The following is a 24,793-nucleotide window of genomic DNA, read 5'->3' as shown; positions in this document are numbered from 1 at the left end:
AGGTACACCACTGACGCTGGGCAAATGTTGGCTTGCAGTTAGTGTTCCAACTGATTCGGAGGCCGCCCAAATACAACTTATCAGGAAAATAATAACACATTATATTTACCCTAAAGCATTGTCTATCATTCATTGTTCTGACAGATAGAGCTCAATTTTAACGCGAACTGAGAAAGAACCACCAGGTGGGGACCGTGAGCTTTTACTGAATTACTTGTGTCAAATTGAAACGAGTTGGGATAAGAAAATAAGTGGTTTAATATGAAAAGGAACCTGCAAAAAGCGTCATACCAAATCACTGACATCGTTATCAAACTTAAAGTCTCATATTAGCATATTCTGTCCAACCTGAAAGAACCTCGCAGTATCTTCCACCTTTAATATACAAGGTGCACTGTGAATTTATCATATTTCATAGCCCATTCAAAAGAAAGAAACTGATTTACAATTACACGCGCCGCCAAACATCATCTACCTACCTGCGTGTCACACCTGGCGCGTTCTGAATCACATATGCAGATTACATACTCATATTTCGCATTAAACAAGAAAACAGAACTGCATTTGAAAGGACGAGTCCCTTCCCCAAGTTTTCGGTCTAAGAAGCGCGTGTTCACAGCATCTGCTTGGGTGTGCGCGCGACTTGTTTTTTGGCACGCGCTGCGCAGTTGCCAGTGACGCTCAGAGGAGCGAGGTGCGTGTAACCGAGAGCTAAAATTGGTTTCGTGATGAGGAAAGGTGAAGGAGCACAGCGTTGCGATCTGTTGTCTTGTCTTCTTTGGAAAAATCACAGAACTCTTTCTTTCCTTATCTACAACCGAGGGATACCAATCCGAACTCATTTTGCGTCATGAAATTCAATAATTAGACGTTTTTTTCTCAAAAGGAGACATGGTCGATTGAACATTAATACGACATCCAGCCCAAAACTATTTTAATCACATTTAGCCCAATATTTTTTCCTAATAGAAATGGATTCGCTCATCACTTCCACTGACTTCCAAAGTAACTGGACAACCAACTCCACTGCACAGAATGAAACCGAGATTTACTGGAACCAGTTTGTGCAACCGGTTTGGAGAATAGTGCTCTGGGCAGTGGCTTACAGCACAATTGTCATCGTCTCCGTGGTGGGCAATATCACGGTGATATGGATCATTTTGGCGCACAAACGCATGAGAACCGTGACGAACTATTTCCTCGTGAACTTGGCATTCGCTGAAGCTTCAATGTCCGCATTCAACACCGTTATAAACTTTGTCTACTCCGTGCACAATGAATGGTATTTCGGACTCTATTATTGCCGATTCCACAACTTCTTCCCCATAGCTGCCGTCTTCGCTTCTATATATTCAATGACCGCGATTGCACTCGACAGGTAAGTTCATTCCAGTCACACTGTGTGCACGCGCCAAACGCGCGGATCTCTGCAGTGCGCGTGAGGAAACATTGGGATTCGTTGCATGTTTTGTTTTTAAAAAATGTACACGATAGCTATATAAAAGTAGCCCATGTAAAGTATAAAAGCGCACAACATTTAAATAGATTAGTTCGTTTAGTTCTGGTATCAAAAATAACTGGTATTTGGTATTTGCCATGCTTTTATGATTGACAACAGAAAATATTCTGCTTTCCTTGAGCTTCTTTTACTGCTTAGTAATTTCCATGTTAATTTATTAGCATGTTAATTTATTTACAGCAGTAACTATTAATATGGTAGGTTAAAATGGGAGAGAAGATTATCCAATTAAAACAGTGTGTATATAGCCTACTTTTAAAATGTAACATATTGAGACATACGTTTACCATGATGATGCATCAGCCATTGTGCTAGAAAATAATAATAATAATTAGTTGCCATAACACAAAATGTAAAATTATTCAAAGAAGCCATATCATACACCAAAGACACACATTTATTTTTTTTTCACTTCAAAAATAAAAACTATATTTTTTTATGCCACAAAATCACTTTCACAGACTTTTACATGAACTGTTCCCTCCTGGTGGAATGACCTGCCCAACTCAATTCATGCAGCTGAGTCCTTAAGTCCTTAATCTTTAAGAAACGGCTAAATACACATCTTGTAGCTTTATTTGAGCATTAGGGTTACGGAGTCATAGCACTTGCATATTATTGCTCTTTTGTTGGTCTTGATTGCTTCTATTGTCTTTCTTTGTAAGACACTTTGGAAAAAAGCATCTGCTAAAATATACATTAAAATAAATTAAAAAGTGATTTTGTTTGAGATTTAAAAAAATAAATAATGTAGGGGGCATTTTACTTTTGATAGAAATGTGGTTTCTATAGTTGTGCAGTAATAGTACTGCTAGTTATTGTTACTAATAATTGTGTAATGATTAGTAACTGCCTTTACAATCCAAACACAAATATAATGAAAGAATGAATGTACGATGCATTTATATAGCGCTTTATATAATGTTGTAGATCTTTTCAGGTCCATTTTAGGAATTTTCAGAGCATAGATGGAAGAGGTAATTTGTCTATGACCTCATATGATAGATGATAATCCCCCTTAATAACCTTCAGCAGTCATCGTTTAGAAATGTTAATTTATTTAGTGTGTGTGTGTTTGAGTGGTGATGATGTAATTGTAAGAATGCTGTGTCTGCCTTGTTTCTTCATCCAATTACCTTGTGTAGCATGAGAGATTATTCACAAGAGGCGCTAGATTTCAGGTAATGTCTGACCTTTCGTCACCCTGTTCTAATTCTAAGATGCCATTTTTCCAACCTTTTGACACAGCACAGCTAATGCTAAGAAAGCTGCCTGCTTTCATCGATCTACATGCAGAAACATGAACTTCTTTACAATTCTATTACCTGAGTGACCTGTGGGGGAGATGGAGGGCAGGGGAACACTGTGTGTTCAGGTCCTTATAGAGGAAATACTTGATGGTTATTTATCTTAGGAAGATTCTTAAAATAAAAAAAAGCAAGCCAAGATTACATTCTAGCTAAACATGAAGCATACACAGCAAATTAATCATGGCATTACAAAACAAATAACTCAAATATAAATGCCTTGAATTTTTTTTTTTTTTTTTTTTTTTTTTGTAAAGAAAACATTTTCAAATCCTAGAGGTTTTCATTAAGCACTCCGAGTAGTTTTGGGAGTAGAATGTTTCAGTAGACTTTTATCATGTTTTATCTTCTGCCAGTTTTAAGTGATTTCTGTTAGGCAGTGATTTGATTACTATCAACCAATGGGCAATAGGAGGATTGAAAATTGAATTATGCCTAAAGATGTAATGCAGTAATAACATTTAATTAGCATTTTCAGAATGCTTGGTTTCTGACAAACCTTAAATTGTTTTAGATGAAACTGTTAAAGTCAGTATAAAATCTAAATGCACCTTATATCTATTTTTTAAATGCATGCTATTTATAATATTGTGAACAAATTATTCATGAATTTTATTTTTCACTTTATTAACTAATCAATAATCCATTTAACTAGGATGTAAGTCACAATATATATATATATATATATATATATATATATATATATATATATATATATATATATATATATATATATATATATATATATATATATATATATATATATTTATTTATTTATTTACTTATTTATTTTTTTATTTTTATTTTTTTTTTCATTTATTTTGATGGATATTGCCCTTTATTTTGCCTCATTTTACATAAGAGTATAAAATCATCCAGTAAAACCCAGTTGTAAGAAATTATTTCAGTACAAACTCTCCTAGGCAATTTGGCTGATGTGTTTTTCCTGCCCAGATTTCAGCTCTGTTGCTCAGGTTGAGTCATAGTTGCTTTGTTAACACATGCAGACGGGTGTACATTCACAAACAGCAGCAGGGCTGTCACCTCTGTGCAGACAGATCACTTAGGTTGAGCTCCAGTGTGTGACATAATTGTGTTACAGGCTTTAGTAGCAATTAACGATTGCCTCTCCGTCCAAATATAACATCTCACATTCTCACTCGGCTGTTTTTACTTCCTTATTTTATTTCTTGGATTCAAAACATGTTAAGGTGCTGATGAGCAGAGACTCCTCAAAGCCGAGCTGTGATGGCATGCTAAAGAGCATTTGCGTGCTGGTGAAACAACACATGGCTCAGAGGTTCAAACTGACATGTGTGGCAGGAATAAGATTCCTAATCAAATTACCAGACAGAAGCTGAATTTGAAAGAAAAGCACTGCAAGCATCACATTGTGTAACCGCACTGTCCGTCTCTGCTCCCTCTAGCATGTTGTCGTTATTGATTTAGCCCTGCCGCTGTTCAGACCGATGATCTGTTGCTCTGAGCTCCACTTATGTCAAACAGATGTGCTCAAATGTATGTCTGTGCAGCTTCTGACCTCTTCACCTGCTGGAGACTCTGCCATGAGTCTATTGTCAGTTCCTTATTACTCACTCATTTTTTCTGGCACTGTAATGTGAATCATGTTGTCCTTCAGGACATCACTTTAACTGAACATGACTAGAGAGACTGAAAACATGGGGGTTAAAATCTGATTGCCCATCACTTATAAGCTTGCGTGTGTGCCTGCCGGTGGTTTAGCTGTAAGGTTTTCCCATTATCAGTGGAGTGGAAGTTCTCTCATTTTACTGAATTGCGTATGTTAAATCGACGTTTTGTTCTTTTTAATGTTTTGCTTTTATACTTTGAGGCACTGAATTTCAAGGAAATTCAAAGCAATAGTTTCCTCTAAAATTAAAATGTTATAATAATATTCTCAACCTTATTTTTCTAAACCCGTATGAACAGAAATAATGAAAAATGGGGATTGATCTGTCAATCTTAAAAAAGACAAATACACCATAAAACACTTATAAAAGATTAAAAATGTTCCCCTCTGCTCTAAAAATCCATTTCACAAGTCATATGAACTGCAAAAATGGTGCATAAAAACTATTAATTGCCACATACCGTTCATTTGGTTTACATTGCATGTACCAAAACCAAACATCACTGCTTATACAATATTTACAGTGGAAGATTTTCTGTGAATAACTATAAATGGAATGTTCTTCATTCAAAGCTATCCCATTCCTTCAGAAGTTGCAATATTATGCTTTTGTCATGTTTCTGCTTTCACTTTTATTATTATGGAAAAGAGTAGGCAATATTCTGCACATGCTTTTTCTATATGATTAAAGTGAAAGGGGAAATATTTGTATTCATATTGACTTATGTTTGTGTGTTCCAGAGAAGAAAGTCAGTCATATGGGGTTTGAACAATACAACAGAATTTTTATTTCAATGTCACACAAAAAAAAAAGATGAAAAAAGAAGGAAAGAAAAGAGAAGAAAAGACAGAAATAAGGGAGAAATATTCCATATGCATAAATATTCAGTCCATGCAATGGCTCTAAATTAACACAGAGGAAAATTATTGTCTTAACAAGGACACAACTGTCTAACAATTGGCCTGAACCTATGATTTATTAAAATAAATGGATCATTATTCAGGTTGTGAATCTAAAGGACAGTTGTGAATATTAAGACTAGGGCTTTCCAGGAAGTTGGAGACTAATTACAAATCAGGCGAAGGAAATAAAATTACAAAACAATAGTCTAACAAGTTAAAAAGTTTTGTTCCTCAAAACTCTCTGCACAAACCTAAGCAGACTTTTTAATGAAGTCACTAAGAAGGAGATACAGAGACAGTTTTCTAATAAAGAAATAGAAGTGATCCAGTCAACCTTAGAGCTCTACTTAACATTGGCTTGTAGGGAGGGTGTCACAAAAACACAATTACTGTCATGCCGGGAGTTAATATAGTTAACCAGATTATGTAGTCAGATGAGACTATGGGGATGAGAATCAGATGCAAATTTTTTCCATGGTTAAACAAACATAAGGTTCCACCCATTCACACGAGACAAAATTGTTTCTTTGTGGAAAGAAGAATCCCGCATACATGACAATAATCGTTTGAACAAATAGACTTAAGACCTATTTTAAAATGTAAAAATGTAATGAATAAGTAAAAGAAGAAACTCAGATGACATCAGATGATGCCAAACCCTGAAACAACATACAAACGACCAAAAGTTTGATTGCAACATAGAATCATTGCTGTTAATAGTGGTCACTGTCTTAACTAACTGCATGATTCAGCTGTACATTTCTGCCATATGGAAATCAACTTGAGAGTCACTGATAATCTACTAGTAAATATAATGTAGAAACTTGAATCTTCTGTAAAGCTGGTTTGCAATGATTTGCATCATGAAAAGCACTATATAAACTTGAATTTAATGAATTGAAGTAATATGATCCTGAATGAGCACTCATCTTCCAGTTGTGTGCTAGACCTATTCTATGGTGAATGGTCAATGCAAGAGCTGTCAATCTGACTGATTAGTCCAGTGCAGTAAAACAGTCCCTGATTGTTCTTTCCCAGTAGCCACCCACTATACCTGACATTTGCAGATGAAGGGAGTAACTTGTAACTTTGGATAAACTGTAAACAATCAACCAAAGGTTTGTTCTATAAATGCAACAAAAAGCATTTTCAAAAACTAGATTTTAAAGTTTCAAAGTTTTGATGAATTACTATCAGACCATGATTAATCAGACCATGATTAACCCCGAAAGCTTGATTCTTTCAATATCACAGGTGTTTTAGGTATCGCTGTAGTGTCAAGTCTGTATCATGTAACATATAGTTGCCTTAATGTTCCATTTAATGGACATCTTTGATTAAAGGGTTAGTTCACCGAAAAATTTAAATGATGTCATTAATGACCCTCATGTCATTCCAAACCCGTAAGACCTCCGTTCATCTGCGGAACACAGTTTAAGATATTTTAGATTTAGACAACAGACCCGGAAGAGAAGACAATGCTGAATAAAGTCATAATATTTGTTATTTTTGGACCAAAAAGTATTTTCGATTCTTCAACAAATCCTAACTGACCCTCTGATGTCACATGGACTACTTTGATTATGTTTTTCTTACCTTTCTGGACATGGACAGTATACCGTTCACACAGTTTCAATGGAGGGACAGAAAGCTCTCGGAATAAATCTAAAATATCTTAAACTTTCTGTTCTGAATGATTTATATTTCTATATGAAAATCTTGGTTTTCAACTCTAGTAGAGATCACATGTGGCATACAGCATCTGAGGGAAACAGAGCAATGTTTTACTCTTCAGATAAAATGCTAACAAAGCCTGTCTTTGAATACTATCTGAATGTGGTACATTAAGTTCTGCAAGGTTTCTCCCATCTCCAAATAAATAAATGTACTTATATTCACTCTCCATATAATCGATAACTGAAACTGATCTTCTTTATTAATGCAAAGCTCATATGATCACAATGATACACCAGATTGTTGTTACTAAAGCACAAACCCAAATCTAAAAACCATACAAATCCACTATTATAGGCGCTCAATAGGTTTGTAAGCTGTGTGTGTGTGTGGGGGGGGGGGGGGGGGGAGTTTACTCTTTGGACATTTTCATTCCATTTTATAATGATACAACTCCATATTGGAGCAAATGATTTAAGAGGATTTATCTTAGATAACACTGAGATTGTTGTGTGCTGGACTCAGACAGTGTGTGTGTGTGTGTGTGTGTGTGTGTGTGTGTGGATGTGATGACATCACTGATGTGTTGACAGCTTAACTTGTTGAGAGTGCAGAGCAGAACAATATCTCATGCTTTCAAGCCCAACCTGCACTGCAAAGTATCAATGAAGATCACAGCAGGAAAATAAGTGGTTTAAATAGAATGTGCTGAGAGTGAAATACGCAAGCAGACAGTTTGTCTTCATTTACACCATCAATGTTTTCTAAGGAAAGTGAATACACTCTTTTCTCTTTGAAGTGTTTCTCTTTGTTGAAGATAAAAAATAAAAAGTGTTTTCTTATGTAATAAATGGTATTTAGTGAGACTTATAATTAAGACTTAAAAGAACTCAATTAACATCAAATTTGCATTTCAGTACATAAAACACATTTTCCATCCAGAACGAAAACATTTAGTACACATAATATTTGAACCACAAATGTGCATTAGAGAATAGTTCACGCAAACATCCAGATTTCCAGCATATATTCTCACCCTCAGGCAATCCAAAGCATAGATGACTTTGTAACTTCATTTGAACAGATTTGGGGAATTTTAGCATTACAGCACTTGCTCACCAAAGGATCCTCTGCAGTGAATGGGTGCCATCAGAATGAGATTCCAAACATCTGATTAAAAGAAACATTACAGTAATCCAGTCTCTCCAGTCTATCAATGAACATCATCCAGTGAAAAAGTCTGTCCTCTGTTGTCAACTCACATCAAAATCCAACCAACATATCTGTTTAGAATGGTTTTGGACTGTTTTTGATTGTAAACAATATTGATTTGTGCATATTTCCTATTCAGCAAGGCAAATTTTTTTTAATGGAGAAATAAATATTATGGACCAAGGACTTGTATTTGAGCTGGAAACAATAGTTTAAAGTTAAATGTCTTAATGAAGGATGTTTCTTACAAACACGCAGTATTTCACGTCACAAGACATCAGAGTTTGTGTGGATTGCTTTTAAAAATTTGTATCAGCTGTTTGGACTCTCTTTCTGATGGCACCCATTCACTGCAGAGGATCCACTGGTGAGCAAGTGATGTGATGTTCAATTTCTCCAAATCTGCCACTGTGAATAAACAAACTCATGTACAAATCTTTGTTGGCTTGAGGGTGAGTACATTTTCAGCTAATTTCGATTATACAATTACTTTAAATGTTTTATTATGAAATGTATTTGTGACATTTAATTCAGTTCATTTTTTGCACATCTTGAAAATAAGCTTATAGAAAAAATTGTTAGCAGTAAGTACCTCAGTATACAACAGATGTGGAGCTTTCAGCACATCTGTCTGTTTCTTCCACAGATATATGGCCATCATTCATCCCCTGCAGCAGAGGATGTCTGCAACTCAGACGAAGGTGGTCATCGGGGTCATCTGGGTGCTGGCTCTTCTGCTGGCCTTCCCCCAATACTACTACTCCGACACAGACCAGCTGCCTGGCAGGGTGGTATGCTACATCGATTGGCCTGAGTACACTGTTCTCGACTTCAAAACGATGTAAACATCTAATTATTAAACTAATCTGCATGCTTATTGCCCCATGCCACCATTTGCTGTTATTAGAAAATGTTTCGGTTGAATACTTGCTTCAGAAATGTATTTAAATATAGATTTATGGTTGTAGGTGCAGAAAATTCCTTTTCCAGATCAAATCTCACCAACCTTTCTGGATATTGCTGGAAACATAACCTTTATTACTCTCTAATTTTGGAGTAATCAAAATCAGCGCTGCTTTTTCCCTACATGTTTGCTTATATAACAACAGAGAGGAGCTTCATTACAAAGAAAACAGTAAACACAGGAAAGTCATGGTCCTTAGAGAGAGAAGACAAGAGTTCAAGACTATTAAAGGAGACATTATTGGAAATCTCGCCCAAGGGTAAATACAAGCTCTTTACTAGAGCAGACGCTAATGATTATTACTCCTCCGTACTCTGGTTATATGCTCTCAAAAAGTTGGCTTGTATGCAGATCGTCTTTAATCTGAAGTGCTGAGGTCTAGTGTCAAGTGCTGTGAAAATGGTGCACAAAGACATCGAACATCGAGCCCATGAGAAGCCGAGATCATTCTGCAAAGAGTTTTCATGGGCGGTACTTTGTTTTGAAACACGGTGAGGACAGCTGTGGGGGAGGGGTGCACAGATGTGCCAGTTGTGATGTCACAAAACCGCTTAACTCATGAAATCCGATTAGGCACAAATAACTTGGCCAAACAGTGGACTGTTTCCATTAATAGTCTATGTGATGCACTCATCCAGATATCAGGTATCTATTGCGTGGCATTTGCTCATTTGCAAGTTGAAACACAAATGTAAATCTTTAAAATTGGAAATGTCCAAAAACTGTTTTGACTTATTAGCGAAATAGCAACATGTGTCTGAGGACTGTGTGCTGGAGAGAGCATTGCTGCCGTCGCTTATTAATAAACAACTACAGTGAGCACTTAGCAAAAACAATAACAAATTCCAGTGCTGTAATATTACACATTAACACACTTGAACACACTAAACCTTCTGCTCAACAAGATTCTTCTTCTTTATTACATATATCACCGCTGTTATCTTTATAGAGAAAGACACCATTGAAAAGTATGTCATTATATTTTCATCCCCTGTATATTTCAATCAGCTGTTTCTGCCTCTCCCTCACATTCTGTTTCATATAGCCTTCTGCTGTACTTGTTATATTCCTCAATCTGTCTGTCTTTACTGCTGTGAGTGAGAAGTGCGAGTCCTTCTCTGTTAGTTAGTGAAGGAGTCAGCCTTCTAAGGCCCCAAAGATGTTCCCTTTAGCGCACCCCACCATCTCCCTCTTACTCACTAAAACTCATTTCACATTTTCCCCAAACTCCCCTTTTCCATTACCGTGTCTTTCACACCACAGTTAAGCTGCGATATAAAACCTTTTTGCTGGTGTTCCAGGGGGTATGGAAGCCAACACATCCATTTTCTACTGAACAATATATTTCTTTATAATTCACACTTTTCTGCAAGAAACATTAATTCATCTAAATCGATATTGTTGTCTCATTTTACACTAAAAATATCCATAAAATTTAAAAGCAATGAGATAATTACACCTGACCTGGTATTAGTATAAATACTAACACAGGGAAGCCTATTTGCAACCACTCACACCCCATCACACGAGCGATTCAGACTATGCTATGATGTGTAAAAACACATGGATTATGGTCTATCTGGACACTTGCGATTTTAGTATTGAGATAACAGTTATGGTCATGAATTTCAGTTGTAATACAGTGCACCGTGAGTGTATATTAGCACCATTTGTTGCTTTCTTTTGAGATCCGATATATAGCCTTTGGACGTGGAAACAGTGGAGCGTGAATCAGATGGTATTTGTGCACTGCACTCGGTGCTCTGCAAAAGTGATGAATTGTTAAGTGTTGGAATAAGAGGAGAGTGTCTCGACAAAATTCAAACACAACTAGTCATATTTGGTATGCGTGTTAATACCAGGTGGAAGCATTAATGCGTCTCGACTGACCACTTGTGGTCGGATCACTGAAAAACTATCTTAAAACCAGATGTAAACATCATCTAGGATCTGTTTTCAGGGAATATATGTTGGAGTAAGTTTATTTTTCTTACCTCATCTCATCTATACTAGACTTATGCATTAACAAGAAAAACAACTTTTGCCATTTTGTTAAAAAAAAAAAATGTAATAGCTTATATTCATTTCACTTTTCAGAAAAAAAGAAAAGAAAGGGAATAGGGTTTTACAAGCTCCATTGAGCAAGATGAGGGGAACACTGGTTAGGAAGACTCCTCAGAGATGTTAAAGTAAATGTGGAAAAATAACTTTTCCGGTTGGAAATTAAACTCATCTAGCCTACCTCCTCAGGCTGACAAACTGGAATCTTTAAATTATTATTAATCATTTGTAAACAGTTAATATATACTTTTATATATTACCCTTAATTGGAGCAAATGAGCATAAAATCATTAAATCTAATTGTTGTGCCTTCTTCAGAAAATGTCTCACAGCATCTCGATTCCGACAAGCAGGCGGGAAGTAAAACTGAGCACAAACATCTTTAGGTCCACACGAGATTGGATGCATTCAGCAGGACGCTAAACTGTCTTCAGCACTGTAATCAGTGAGCTGTTCATCAACACAGCTTAAAGATTAGACTCATAATACGGCAGTCATCTAGTTTGCCTTAAATGAGATATTTTAGTTCAGCTCATCTCTAAATCTTCTTCAGAGATTTACACTAATTTCACACACAGAAATAAAACAAGTCTGTGCGTAGCCTGTGTGATACTCTTAGGACAGATTGTAAATAACAAATTCACTCAATGAAATGAAAAATCCCCTCAAATGCTCTTTTTCTAAATCCACTTTTGAGTGTCATTGCCATGCAGTCAGCAATGGACAGCATGCTTAACAATCACACCCACCACGTCTGAATGGATGTAGCACTTCGTATTTTTAATAATGAAGTTGTAATGACTTGTACAGATAGGTTAAGAGTGCCAAAACGAGATGAGACCTGTCTTGCGTTAACATAATAGATGAGTCTGAATAGCAGTGACACCAGGTCTGTTTTATAGCACATGAACTGGGTTTAGAGTGTACACAGCACACTGTCTAGCTCTTATTCATGGCTTTGCCGTGCTGGGTGTTATAATAGACTGGAGAGAAATGCCAGAGTATAAATAGTCCGGTGTGTTATGAAAGCTCACATGCGACAAACCTGACTTGAGCTTATGCTTATGTTCAAGTGCTGGAAAATTACCTGTAGGTTACTTGAATAACATTCACTCACGTTTACATATGTAATTATGCTCCACCCAGAGGACTTTTTTTTTATTTGTTTTGTTTATTTAGAGAAAGACTTTATAGTTATGTTTCATTTCACCTAAAAATGTCCCACATTTTTCCGAATGTCTTTTCTTGTGTGCGTGTTCAACAGAAAATTGAATAGAATAGTTTAGAACAGAATAGAACATTGACTAGATAATTCAATAAATTATCGCTTAAACCAGAAGTTTCAATTTGATCTCACTGCTATTCCTATAGTGAAAAATAAATATATTAAAATATATTTCTTTACTTTTATGCTAAGGACACTACAAACACATTTACATATTAATTTACGTATGACAAATACCCTGCAATTGTATGTTTGGTTTACTAAACGTGCGCATGATTTAGGAAATCGAGGGAACAAATTAGTAAATAATGCACACAATTTATAAATCGAGTGAACGAAATAGTAAATCGTGTGCACGTTTTAAAACATTGCGGGAACGAATTAGTAAATCCTGCACACAATTTAGCCCAATATTTTTTCCTGCATGTCATGTGCGGGGCTCCTTACTAAACTTGTACTTAATGCACTTCAATTGTGCAGAAGTAGTGTTAAACTAAAGACATACTTATTTGATTGTGTTAAAGTGGAACTATTGCAAATATACTTTAGGTACATTTAGATATATGCACTTAAAGACTGATATTATTCAAAGATCATTCATTCACCATCAAAAGTGACATTAAAACAAACTTTAGGCTTAATAAATGTGCACTGTGTAAAAGTAGTACTCCTAATAAAGTTTAATTATAATTTTTATATCAGTAAGTTCTGAGCAATGGGTCAGTAAATATGTTAATAGACTACTATTAATTACTAACTATACTTAAATAAGAAATTTTAAATATTTTACTTTTTTTATATACAGTAGGTCAAGGAGATACATCCAATCTTTTAAAGAGATCGAATCATATACTTTAACAGGAGGCCAACATCATACTGCATTTCATCTTACCTCCATTTCCCTATTCATCCTCAAAATAAACAGCCAAACTTGATACTGCAAAATCGCTCTTATATAGAAGCATTTGTAAACACACTGACTTATAAACATGCTTATACGTGTACATCAAGCAGTCCAGCTAAAGTAGCTATGTACCACATTATCTTTCCTAAAAAAAAAAAAAAAATCTAAGATTTGAATTCAGAGTGACTACAAAAGGTACATCGATGTATGACGTTATCTCAGCACCCCACCGCTGTTCTGACCATTTCATGGTGTTCTTTGGCTCTGTTTGATGGTGGTTCACAGACACCATATTCCTAAAAACTGACAGCTCACTAACAGCATGTGGCCAGTCTGTTTCAGTTTGCTTAGCCTGAAACTTGCTGCAGGCTTCATCTCTCTCTCCCTCCGTCTCTCTCTTTTCTTCCCAGCTCTTGCGAGAAAAGGGGGAAATTGAGCTCTCCTCAATCTGGATTCTGACAGGGTGTGCTCCGTGCGGCACTGATTTCAGCAAATTGCCATGAGACTCAACCAGAACTTGCAGCTAGCTATTATTTTTTTTAGCCAGTGATTACAGAGAAAAAAATGCTCCACAAATATGAGGTCATATGAATTATTGGTTCTAATGAGGCGTCAGAAGAAAGTACAATGCATGTTTATGACAAAAGACACATCTGGTAGCTATTAAAGAAATTTAAAAAGAAGAGGCAACTGTGAAAAAAGGGGTAAAATAAATATCGTTTCAATAACACGTCAATAATAATTGTATGTTTTTAAAAATGAGAAATACCCATGTTTAAGAGATATAAATGTAATATACTGTATGTATCAATATGAATGTCTTTGTCACTTTTAATCAATTTAATGCGTCATGCAAAATCTTTTCAGGATTTTTTGATGAATAAAAAGTTTAAAAGATTGTGAAATAGAAATCTTTTGTAACATTATAAAGGTCACATTTACTTTAACGTTTGATACATTTTATGTATCCATGGTAAAGTATTAATTTCTTTAAAAAAAGGAAATCTTAATAACCCCAATATTTTGATTTCTAACATTTTATGTTTTATGAATTTATTTTTCTCCCTACAAACACGAATACAATTCATAAATTTTTTCCCTAGAACACAAATTACACCAAAATAAATAAATTTCCATTAACCTATATTTTATTACTCTCAAATTACTCATTCATTTGAATTATTCTTATTTATTGTTCACCATTATTTTAAATACTTTTTTGAACATAAAAATAGCATTTAAAGAGAACAAACTACATTCACATAAATAAATAAAGTGGAGTATTTCCTTACACTCTTACTTATTTATACTTAAATATTTCTCAGACCTAAGCTATACCGCTGGCCACAACATTTTTCCAATTTGGGCATTTCCATAATTGGTCAAACATTTGGTGGTCGCAGTATTATGTGAATCATCGTAATGCTAAATAAGGAATAAATCACCACACATGTAAACCACATCAGATGTTCCAGTTCCAGTTACTCCAATACTCAACGGACGTGTCCAAACCCTGAAAGAACAAATTCCAAGATTGTTTTTGCAAATGTTCAGGAAGGTTTTAGTTGAGAAGCTAGAGGAGGATATACAGAGGTGATAATGAGGAAAAAACAACCTTTATTTGTTTTATAAGTAGGGTTCCATCTGATAGTTTCATTGCGTACTTTTACTAATACTTGATCTTGATTCAAATTAAATACTATAATTGCCCATTTCTCCCTCTATTGCAAATGTCCTCACTATAGCTGGTTGCTGTTTTTTTATTTATTGTTATTATGATTCTTCTGGAAGATGAAAGCCATGAAAATTGTATTTGTACCTAAAGTGTCCTACCTTGGGTATTAATTCATTAGTCCTATCTGCGAGCCGTTCAAAAAGCAAACATTCTGTTAGCATATTTCATTAATTACTCTCATTTGTCTTTTTGTGTGGGAAGGAAGTTGATAACAGATACATCATGATGTTCTATATGCTCCATTTACCTAAATGTGCTGCTGGAACAAAACAGTAACTTGTATTTTAGATATCATTAGCGAGTTACTGCTGCATGACAGTTCCTCACACTGTTTGCTGATGAAAAACACAGACACTCCAAATCTGAAAGGTGTAAACCAAAGTGGAAGTCTGATCCTGAGCCATCACTTCTAACTGGCAGCCTTTTTTTTCAGCACAGTTCTGTCAGATAATTTGTCATAGTGCAAGTAGAAAGTCTTGGCTTTAGATGCTGAAAGCAATCAGTCTAGCTGGCATATTGCTGCATCTCTTCATTACCTGTCAATGGTTGTTCTGACATATGGTATACTAATATGCTCAATGAATTAAAACCGCAAGTCGCCGCTTAATTATAATATGTCATACAGGAACTTCTCAGTAATGTTGATCAGATTTCCACATCCACAGATGAAAAATCACTTTTCCTCTGGAATTTTGCTTTGCTAGTCTAAATGAACTTATGCATGAAAGTGCATGTGTGGCATCAGAATGAGTTTCAGATTGGAGTTGGAGAAGATGGCTAGGTTTCATAATATTATTTATCTCCTTTTTATGTTGTTAGTTCATCTTAAACCATCCACCCACATCACGTAATTGATATTCATCAACCAAACCTTTAAACTATTCATAAATTGATGTTCTGTGCAGAAGTGCTGCAGTTGTATGGCCCTGTATGAAGAGATGCAAGTTTGCTCAGATATTTTACATTAGCTTTTAATATTAAGAAATGAATAGATTAAGTCTGTATAGTTAAAGGAATTCGAAGTACATACATGACTCATGTCTCATAAAGATTATAGAGCATTTTGATGATTATATTAACTGTTTTAAAAGTTGAAATATTAGACCCCGCTGACATTGTTTATATAAAAACCACAGAGACATTTTCAAAAATATCTACTTTTGTGCTCCAAAGAAGAAAGAAAGTCATTTAAGTTTAGAACAAGATGAGAATAACAGTAACTGATGACATTTTTGAATGAATGATGCCTTTCAATTCTTAAAACAAAATTATCAATAATTTACCATCAAGATGCAATAATAATAAAAAAACGAACTCTCAATATTGCACTGATTGCCGATATAAGTGTAAATTTGGTCTCCTGAAATAAGTGATTTAATTTTAATTAAATTTTTTAATCCATTACAATTGAGATTCAAACATTAGATTTACCTTTCTTTGTCATTCACGGTTTTCACAAAAGTATTTCCACAACAAAAGAACAACTGTAAATTGGCATAATTTCTGAAGGATCATGTGACACTGAAAACTGGGTGGCTGCTAAAAATTAAGCTTTGCCATCACAAGAATAAAAATTTCATAAAATATATACATATTCAAATAGAAAACAGCTATTTTAAATTGTTATAATATTTCATCCTATAACTGCTTTCTACTCTATTTTGATCAAATATCAGTCTCGGTAAGCATCAGAGACTGTTTTTCAACAACTTTTCAAAAGATCTTAATTATTCCAAACTTTTACTTCTTTAAAGTAACATCATAATCTGAAACTAGAAAAAGAAATGTTAAGCTTTCTTTCTCAGTCTCTCGCCTTCTCTTTTCCTTCTCTCAGAATCAGAATCAGAAAGAGCTTTATTGCCAAGTATGCTCGACACCTGTTTTCCTGATTGCACTTAATTGCTAGTGAAATAGTGAGCGAGGTATAAGCTGTGGTCAGCAAGAGGTGACTAAACTGCCTCATCAGAGTTCTTTGGTTTCAATCATCTTTCCTGGACACATTCTTTAACATCAGTCATGGAGAAGCTGTTAGCGTAGGCAAGGAGTGGATGAATGGGGCCAAGTCCAAGTCTCCTGCAGACAGCATTCCACCTGTGTCACTAAGGAATATGAAACAATGGAAGTCTAATTAATCATGGCCTCGTTTTCCAACTCCCTTATGGAGGGAATCACTGAAAGCAACAATATTACAGAGAACTCGTCTCTTGTGTTGTGTTCAGATTGGCAGGTGGCATTCCTGATACGAGTATCTCTCAGTCTGGCCCCTCAGGGCATTTCCTGCAGCGCCGCTCTTAGAGAACATCGCCAGTTTGATCATTTTGGAGAAAAGGGGATTTTTTTTTATAGGAGCGCAGTCACAAAACCCAATCTGAAATTGATTTGTATCATGAATATCAATTACATCATGAATAGATGGTTTAAGGTTACTTTAAAATTGGGCTATTTAACATTCATGAGGGAATTATGATAATATTATTGTTCATTCGTGTTTGTGAGTTTTCATCTGGATGTGGAAATTTCAACATTATGGGTCAGTTCCTTTAAGAAAGTAAATGCTGTATTGTCATCTGGCTGTGGGTTTGCAAGTCAACGCTGTGCATTTTAATTGAATTTGATTGAAACTGTAAACTGAAGGAAACTGATGCAATTTGGTTTCTGTGTTTCCTTGTTACAGGTTTATTTAATAATTCATGCATTAAGCACTTTGTAATTGCTTTTGAGGTATTAATATGAAGTAATACATTCATTTTTGATATATGACTTCACTTGTCTGTGGCACTGTGTTTGATTCATGATCTTGGTTCTTTGTTAGACCCAGTGCATTAGGGGTAAGAAATGAGCTGTGCCTAGATTTCTTGGACAGGAAGCATGACTCAAGTCTGACAGAGATTTGGCAAAGCAAAATGTTTTAAAAATGGATAAAACTGTGAGAGGAAATTTCACCAAGAATGAACTGTGCCAGCTGATAACGTCATTTATTTGCACATGCTGTTTGCATTATGCACCCAATTCACTAAAGGAGTGATTACAATTACATGAATGCATTTCTCAGATGATTTTAGTAATTGAAATAAACCATTTTACGGAGACAGACACATTAACTTGTGGCCATATTAATACTAATACTAATTAATTTGGTAAAACCATGTAACAAATTCTTAATTATCCACAATATCTTTTTTCTCTCGCTGCATATCATGTAATAACACCTGTTTTTTCATTCTTACAATTTGAAGTAAACAAAAGATCAAAAATGAGAATTAAATTAAACCGTTGTGGACTTTCCTGCTGGTTTTGCCCATTCCATGAAAAACAGAAAAGTGAGTGACATGATATTCAGCCAAGTATGGTGACCCATACTCAGAACTTGTGCTCTGCATTTAACCCATCCAAAGGGCACACACACAGACACACACACACACACACACCCAGGAGCAGTGGGCAGCCATTTATGTTGCAGCGCCCAGGGAGCAGTTGGGGGTTCAGTTTCTTGCTCAAGGGCACCTAAGTCATGGTATTGCCGGCCCGAGATTCGAACCCACAACCCTTGGATTAAGAGTCAAACTCTCGAACCACTAGGCCACGACTTCCCCACAAATTAGAATAGCCAACAGGATTACAGGTATTATTGAAAGAGAATGCTAAAATCGCATGCAAATGTAATTATCTATTATATATTATATTGTATTAATATAAAACTATTTTCTTTCTTTCTATCTATCTATCCTTTTGAAGGTATTTTGTGTGCGTAGCAGTGCTGATTTACTTCCTCCCTCTCCTGGTGATGGGCTGTGCTTACCTGGTGGTGGGTTTGACTCTGTGGGCCAGTGAGATCCCAGGAGATTCAACTGACCGTTATCAAGAGCAGCTGACCGCCAAACGCAAGGTCTTCATCACATCATCCTCTTGCTCCTCCTTTTTTCATCATCCTTTAAGCCCGTGACATTTGCCTACACACAGTCCAGGTCAGACTCTGAACTCTGAGTTAACAAAGCAGACAGAGTTCACACGCAAGGGGAGGAGGGTCAGACGAGGCTGCATGAAATAATCACTATGAAACTCACCCGCAGTGAGAAGGTCCGTCTGCTTCTTTCATCTGAATTCTCTGTGTGTATGTGTGTGTGGCTCAGTCACCACACTTGAAGGATATGAAGTCAAGATATGTTTCCTCTCCAATGTCTACTGTGCATATCATTGCAATAGCATTTTATTCCTCACCATTGTCCTCTTATTCCTCACACAAAATATCTTAATCTATTTTTCAAGTAACCATTGTTATGATGACAGAGTGTGACATACTACCTCTGAGCGCCTGTTTGTCCCCATCTTCTGAGCTTCGTAAACATCAAAGAGCCTTTGACAGTCTGCTGGTGACTGAGTGATTTGCTACTGCATACTCTGGCTTCTGGCAGAGTGTGTCACTGTGGTCTTAATGCTGATTTCAGGCCCGTTTCAGGGTCAGGAATCTCTAGCATTGTAGAACATGAGTAGTTTAAGGCAACTGACCTACCTTTCACAGACCTGGAGTAGTCGAGACAGATGCAGCTTATAGACAGCAGTCCAAAGGCAGCTTTTTTATGGTAGAACAACAATGATAAAATAAGAAAGTCAAAGTAGTGAACAATAAGATGCATTAGCTGAAAAATAAGATGTTATTTAAAGGTGTACTCAGTATGTTTTTTTATATACTATTACCATTTTGGACATATGCAGAAGAAACATTAATTCAGCATCACACAAAATATTTCGGTTATTAATGGCATTGTAGAAATGCATGATTCCAGAGACATTGCCCACCTTATTTGTAACTTGACTGCATTACTGCAGCTATTGTTAATTTGAATATGCAAGGCTTTAGTTGTCATCTGTCACAATCATGTACACATTGTAGTGCAAATAACTATTACCTTTAGCAGCTAATGTATCAAAAGTCTTGCATGTTCACAGAAAATATCTTACTCCTGCATTGAAAAATATGGATAATAAGGTGATGGGTCATTACCTTGAATAAAAATGAGTGGGAGAGTCCTGTCTCACAAGAGCCAGATGACTGTTAGTACACTCATGAATGTGCATGGACATTAGCCATGCCAGCCTGAAAAATAATGTGTGTGTAGTTGGAGTTAAAGAAGCCCAATTTGTGCTTTAAATTCCATTGTTATCAGATTTTATTCCAGATTTAAAGGTGTTTTTTAAATGTACCTCTGACACACAGTTTTGGAAATGCTGAACTTCATGAGGCAACTACCCCTTTGTGAAAAATACTAGATTTGTTTAATATGAGTTCACCTAATTTCAAACATATTTTTCAAAAGTACTATTCATTGTAATGAATAGCAAATGAAATGCAAAAATTTTTAATTAGGGAAAATGACTGAGTGTGCCTTTCAAGCTATAAAGCCTTTAAAGCTTTAAAGCTACTCAAGTGTATGATTTTAGTGCCGCTAGCAGCAGAAAATGGTAATGCAAATATTAATGGGTTTCCCAAATACTCTCACTGACATCCATTTATCAGACCAACAAGTAGTCCCACCTAAACTCAAGGCAATGGGTAAACAGTGTGTCTATGTCTGGCTGACACATAAGATTACACTTTTTTTTAATGGAAAATCAATTGTTTCTTCACATTACTGTAAGCTGGGAGAGAAGAAAACATTTTATCATAGAAACAGTAAGCCTTTAATATAATTTATGTAATTGAAGCTATTTTCAAATATATTTGGCTCGTTGACAAATGGCTCTGCACAATGCTTATTTTTAGCTTTATATTTATTATGTTTTAATGTGATTTTTAATGACATATTGTCATGCTGCTTGCTGGTGGTAAGTTAAGGCCAGTGAACCAACTGAAAGCTGTGAAGAAAACTATTAGGCAAAATTTCGTCTGACAGCATTCTGCCAGTTTTTGTGCAATGTGGGCAGCATGCAAAACCCAGGCAATCGGCTTGAATGACAGAATATGTATTTATAGTCATACAGCATAACCAGTATTGAAATTTTCTCTTCTTGCCCGACCCTCAGGTGGTGAAGATGATGATTGTGGTGGTATGCACGTTTGCTGTTTGCTGGCTCCCCTATCACGTCTATTTCCTGATTCACCAGTTCTACCCGTACCTGTTTGAGCATCCCTTCATTCAGCAGGTCTATCTGACTATCATGTGGCTGGCAATGAGCTCCACTATGTACAACCCCATTATCTACTGCTGCCTCAATGACAGGTAATTTCACCTGGAGAGAAAACACAGTAATTGATGCACACACACATACACACATGAACAGCTAGCTCTTTCCAGAGACCCTGTAATATTCACTATAATATTATTATTGTTCAAAATGATCCATCTTTTTCTTCCATAAAATGCAGTCCAAAGCTGTGATGCATTATTCTCTAATGTATTGTGGTTTTACCGCCTCACTCAGACTCTGAAAATCCATCACAGAAGCCTTTGAAAGACAACAAAGCTTTAATATCTTCAACTTTAAACACGTCATCATCATGTGTCTATTCGTCTCCTACATTTCTAAATGTCTCCTCAGGTTCCGTGCCGGATTTAAGCAAGCATTCCACTGCTGTCCATGCGTCCCTGAGGGATCCTACGAGGGTCTAGAGCTCAAGTCCACCCGGTACCTTCAAACCCAGACCAGTTTGTACAGGGCCAGTCGAATGGAGACCACTGTGTCGTGCGTGATGCAGCCTTGTGAAGATGGCCAGAAGGTCACGTTTGGGAGCATCAGAGGGGCCGCCGGGAGGCCACCAGTTCACAGCCCCTCCAGGGAGCTCACCTCCAATGGCTCGTCATCTCGCAGCATCTCCAAAACCGTGTCGGAGACCTCCAGCTTTTACTCTAGTAACAACCTACAAGAATGAGAGTGCAAAAGCACAAGAGTCAAGGAGATCGAATGCCACTGTTTTAGTGGAGATGTAATCCTCTTCAGTTCTCCCCCCAGTGTAAATCTTGAGGATTACCTTGAGTGTGTGCAGATGTGTGTGTTTTAGCTGGTTGAGTACACACACGCTAAGCGTCTTCAATTTCAAACGATCCTTCATCTTTCATTCTTGTCGCATTCTATTCGTGAGGTTCATAACTATGATTAAAGGAACATTTACATTGATTTTTTGGGAAATGCTTTCTTACCAAAGTGATGTACATGACATATTGCTGTGCGCTGGCTTAAATGAGAGCATGATTGATCGATCCTGCAATCACTGAAGACATTTTAAAAGTTTACATTAATGGACATGTGATGCAGTGGAACACTGAATTTATTGAATATGACCACTTATATTGGTCTTGCTAACAACAACCCAACTATAATAGGAATAGGAATATCAGCGGAAGTACCCGTCTTAGTCCCCCAAGTCTCTAAAGATGGCCCACCCGGCTCAAATGATACCAGAGTACATGTTGTTTCTTTAGTGTTTTATCTGCAGGTGTGAGATGACCGCAGACTTCACAGCATATTTTCTCTGTAAGCACCTTCAAAATCTCTAAACTGGCTGAGACTGAATAAAAAACAGGGCAGGGATCATTCTATTGAAAATGTTTCGGTGGTTTCACGGTCAGTTAGAGCAATGATCCAGCCTGTGAAAGGAAAATGAACCGTGTCAGTTGCCAATATCAACACCTTGTAGCTACACAGGCAAATACAAAAGAACAATATTAAATGGCTTTTCAAGGTGTGCCTGGAAACACAAATGCGTGGTGGTGAAAGCTCTGAATGCCTGTCCTGATTTTGTGTGCTCTGAATAATAGATCTGGAGAGGAACATATGTGATGCGCAGAGAATTTTTGTACTAGGGATTTTTTTCTTCTTCTGTCGATTATTATTTTTCTCTCCCTGTCTGTTTTTTTTTTTCATAATTGACCCTTTGCTACGCTCTGCCACTTAGTTACTGTTGCCAGCCTGGTGACTGCGGCTTACTCCTTGGAAAGAACTAGAGATTGGAATGAAGTGGTTGGAATTGATTAGATCTTATTTTTATATAGGATAAAATGAATAATGACATATTTTTATCTGCTTTTTTAAATGATGCACTCAGTAATGTGATAAAATGCTGCAGAGACCGCAAGTTAAAAACAAGCCAAACACTTCTCATTCAGCTGAAAAGCAATAGCGAATACATGAAAACTTCTGAACACTACAATGACATACATTTACAATGACATTTGCAAGAAAAAAAAGGAGAAGAGCATAATAATTACCATTACAATTAGATTAAGTACTATTGCAATATTCCTTCATATAAAATCTATATTAGCACTGCTATAGGTGTTGCGGTCGAGAACAAGTGTCTCTGAAATTTTGGCTACGTTTTCCAAATGCATCATAAACAGTGAGTGGGTCATTAAATCAGCAGCAGCAACAGACTCTACTTGCGCTTATGATGCTTTTACAAAATGCAATCCTGAATGATTCAAACACTCACTTATAATACTCAGAAAGAAACAACAGTTGCCTTCTTTGTAAAGATTCGAGTGATTAGGATGAACCAAATCATATCCACTACTTCTGAGTTGATGCGACTCAAACATTGGAGTCAACCTTCAATTCACAATGAGTCCAGTCTTTTTGTGATTTGACTCCCATTTCAATCTCTAGATACCTTTTTGTGTCACTTGACCTCTGGCAACAAAAGAATAATATGTATTCAAGTATATCTCAGTCAGACCAGGAGGTTGGGGAATGGAGTGGGGGATAGTAAACCGAACCCCACAGTTACCAGTTGTGATTTTGGTGGCTCATTTCGAGCTGCGCCTCTGCAGTGCCTTTCTATGCTGCATACTCAGATTTTTGCGGGTCTGGATGGACACAGCAGTTGCTGACTTCTGAGGTATGATTAGTCATTAGGCGGAGCTTAGCCAAGTGCCAATTCTGTAGTTATTCTGTTGTACATGCATTCACACGCTCACATTCCTCTCAAGGCCAGAGTAAAATTAGCCCTCCAGGCACCTCCCTTGATACAGTCACAGCAATATGATACTGAGGGTACACAGGATTATGGGACAAAGGGGGAGGTTGAAGTGACCACCTGCTGCTGTTCTTGACTGGGATTGTGACAGTGGTGTCCGTTTCCCAAAACAGAGGTCCATGCTGTTCTTATGTATAATTGTAACAGACTGGCTCGTCACATGATTGTGGGTCTGAGCTCTCATTGTTCACACAGTGGCAGCAGGCTTGTTATGGTGCAATATGTTCAGAATATTTCGGACGGTAAATGACTGTGATCTGAATGTGCCTGACTGTTGGGCAGGTGCTGACAGCTTATTCCAGGAATAAATTAACCACACTCTGTTCCTGGTCTTTTTTAGAAATTCAGAACTGTCTGTGATGCTTATGCTGCATCTGCCTTCACACTATATATATATATATATATATATATATATATATATATATATATATATATATATATATATATATATATATATAAAAATACATATATAGGTTTTTTAATGTTTTTGAAAGAAGTTTCTTATGCTCACCGAAGCTGCACCAAATCAGCATTTTAGACTTCTGAAGGATCAGTTGACACTGTAGACGAATGGCTGCTAAAAATGCAGCTTTGCAGTTGCAGAAAAAAATTATATGCTAAAAACATTATGTTTAAATATTAATAATATTTCACAATATTACTGTTT

The 24,793-nt window shown here is 36.3% G+C and overlaps 1 protein-coding gene across 1 annotated transcript; it reads left to right on the top strand.

Annotated features, from left to right (window-relative positions):
• The first annotated feature begins 689 nt into the window (after positions 1-689).
• Positions 690-24,502, top strand: tacr1a (tachykinin receptor 1a). Its single transcript, XM_026211072.1, has 5 exons — positions 690-1,378; positions 8,913-9,107; positions 18,891-19,041; positions 21,177-21,373; positions 21,693-24,502. Exons 1-5 carry the CDS (start codon positions 972-974, stop codon positions 22,021-22,023), a joined length of 1,281 nt encoding a protein of 426 aa, XP_026066857.1. The 5' UTR covers positions 690-971; the 3' UTR covers positions 22,024-24,502.
• The last annotated feature ends 291 nt before the right edge of the window (positions 24,503-24,793 follow it).

The sequence above is a fragment of the Carassius auratus genome, chromosome 30 (assembly GCF_003368295.1).
Source record: "Carassius auratus strain Wakin chromosome 30, ASM336829v1, whole genome shotgun sequence".
NCBI classification, from domain to species: Eukaryota; Metazoa; Chordata; class Actinopteri; order Cypriniformes; family Cyprinidae; genus Carassius; species Carassius auratus.
Note: the sequence above shows the minus strand (reverse complement) of the source record. Positions and strands in the feature narration are given on the sequence as shown.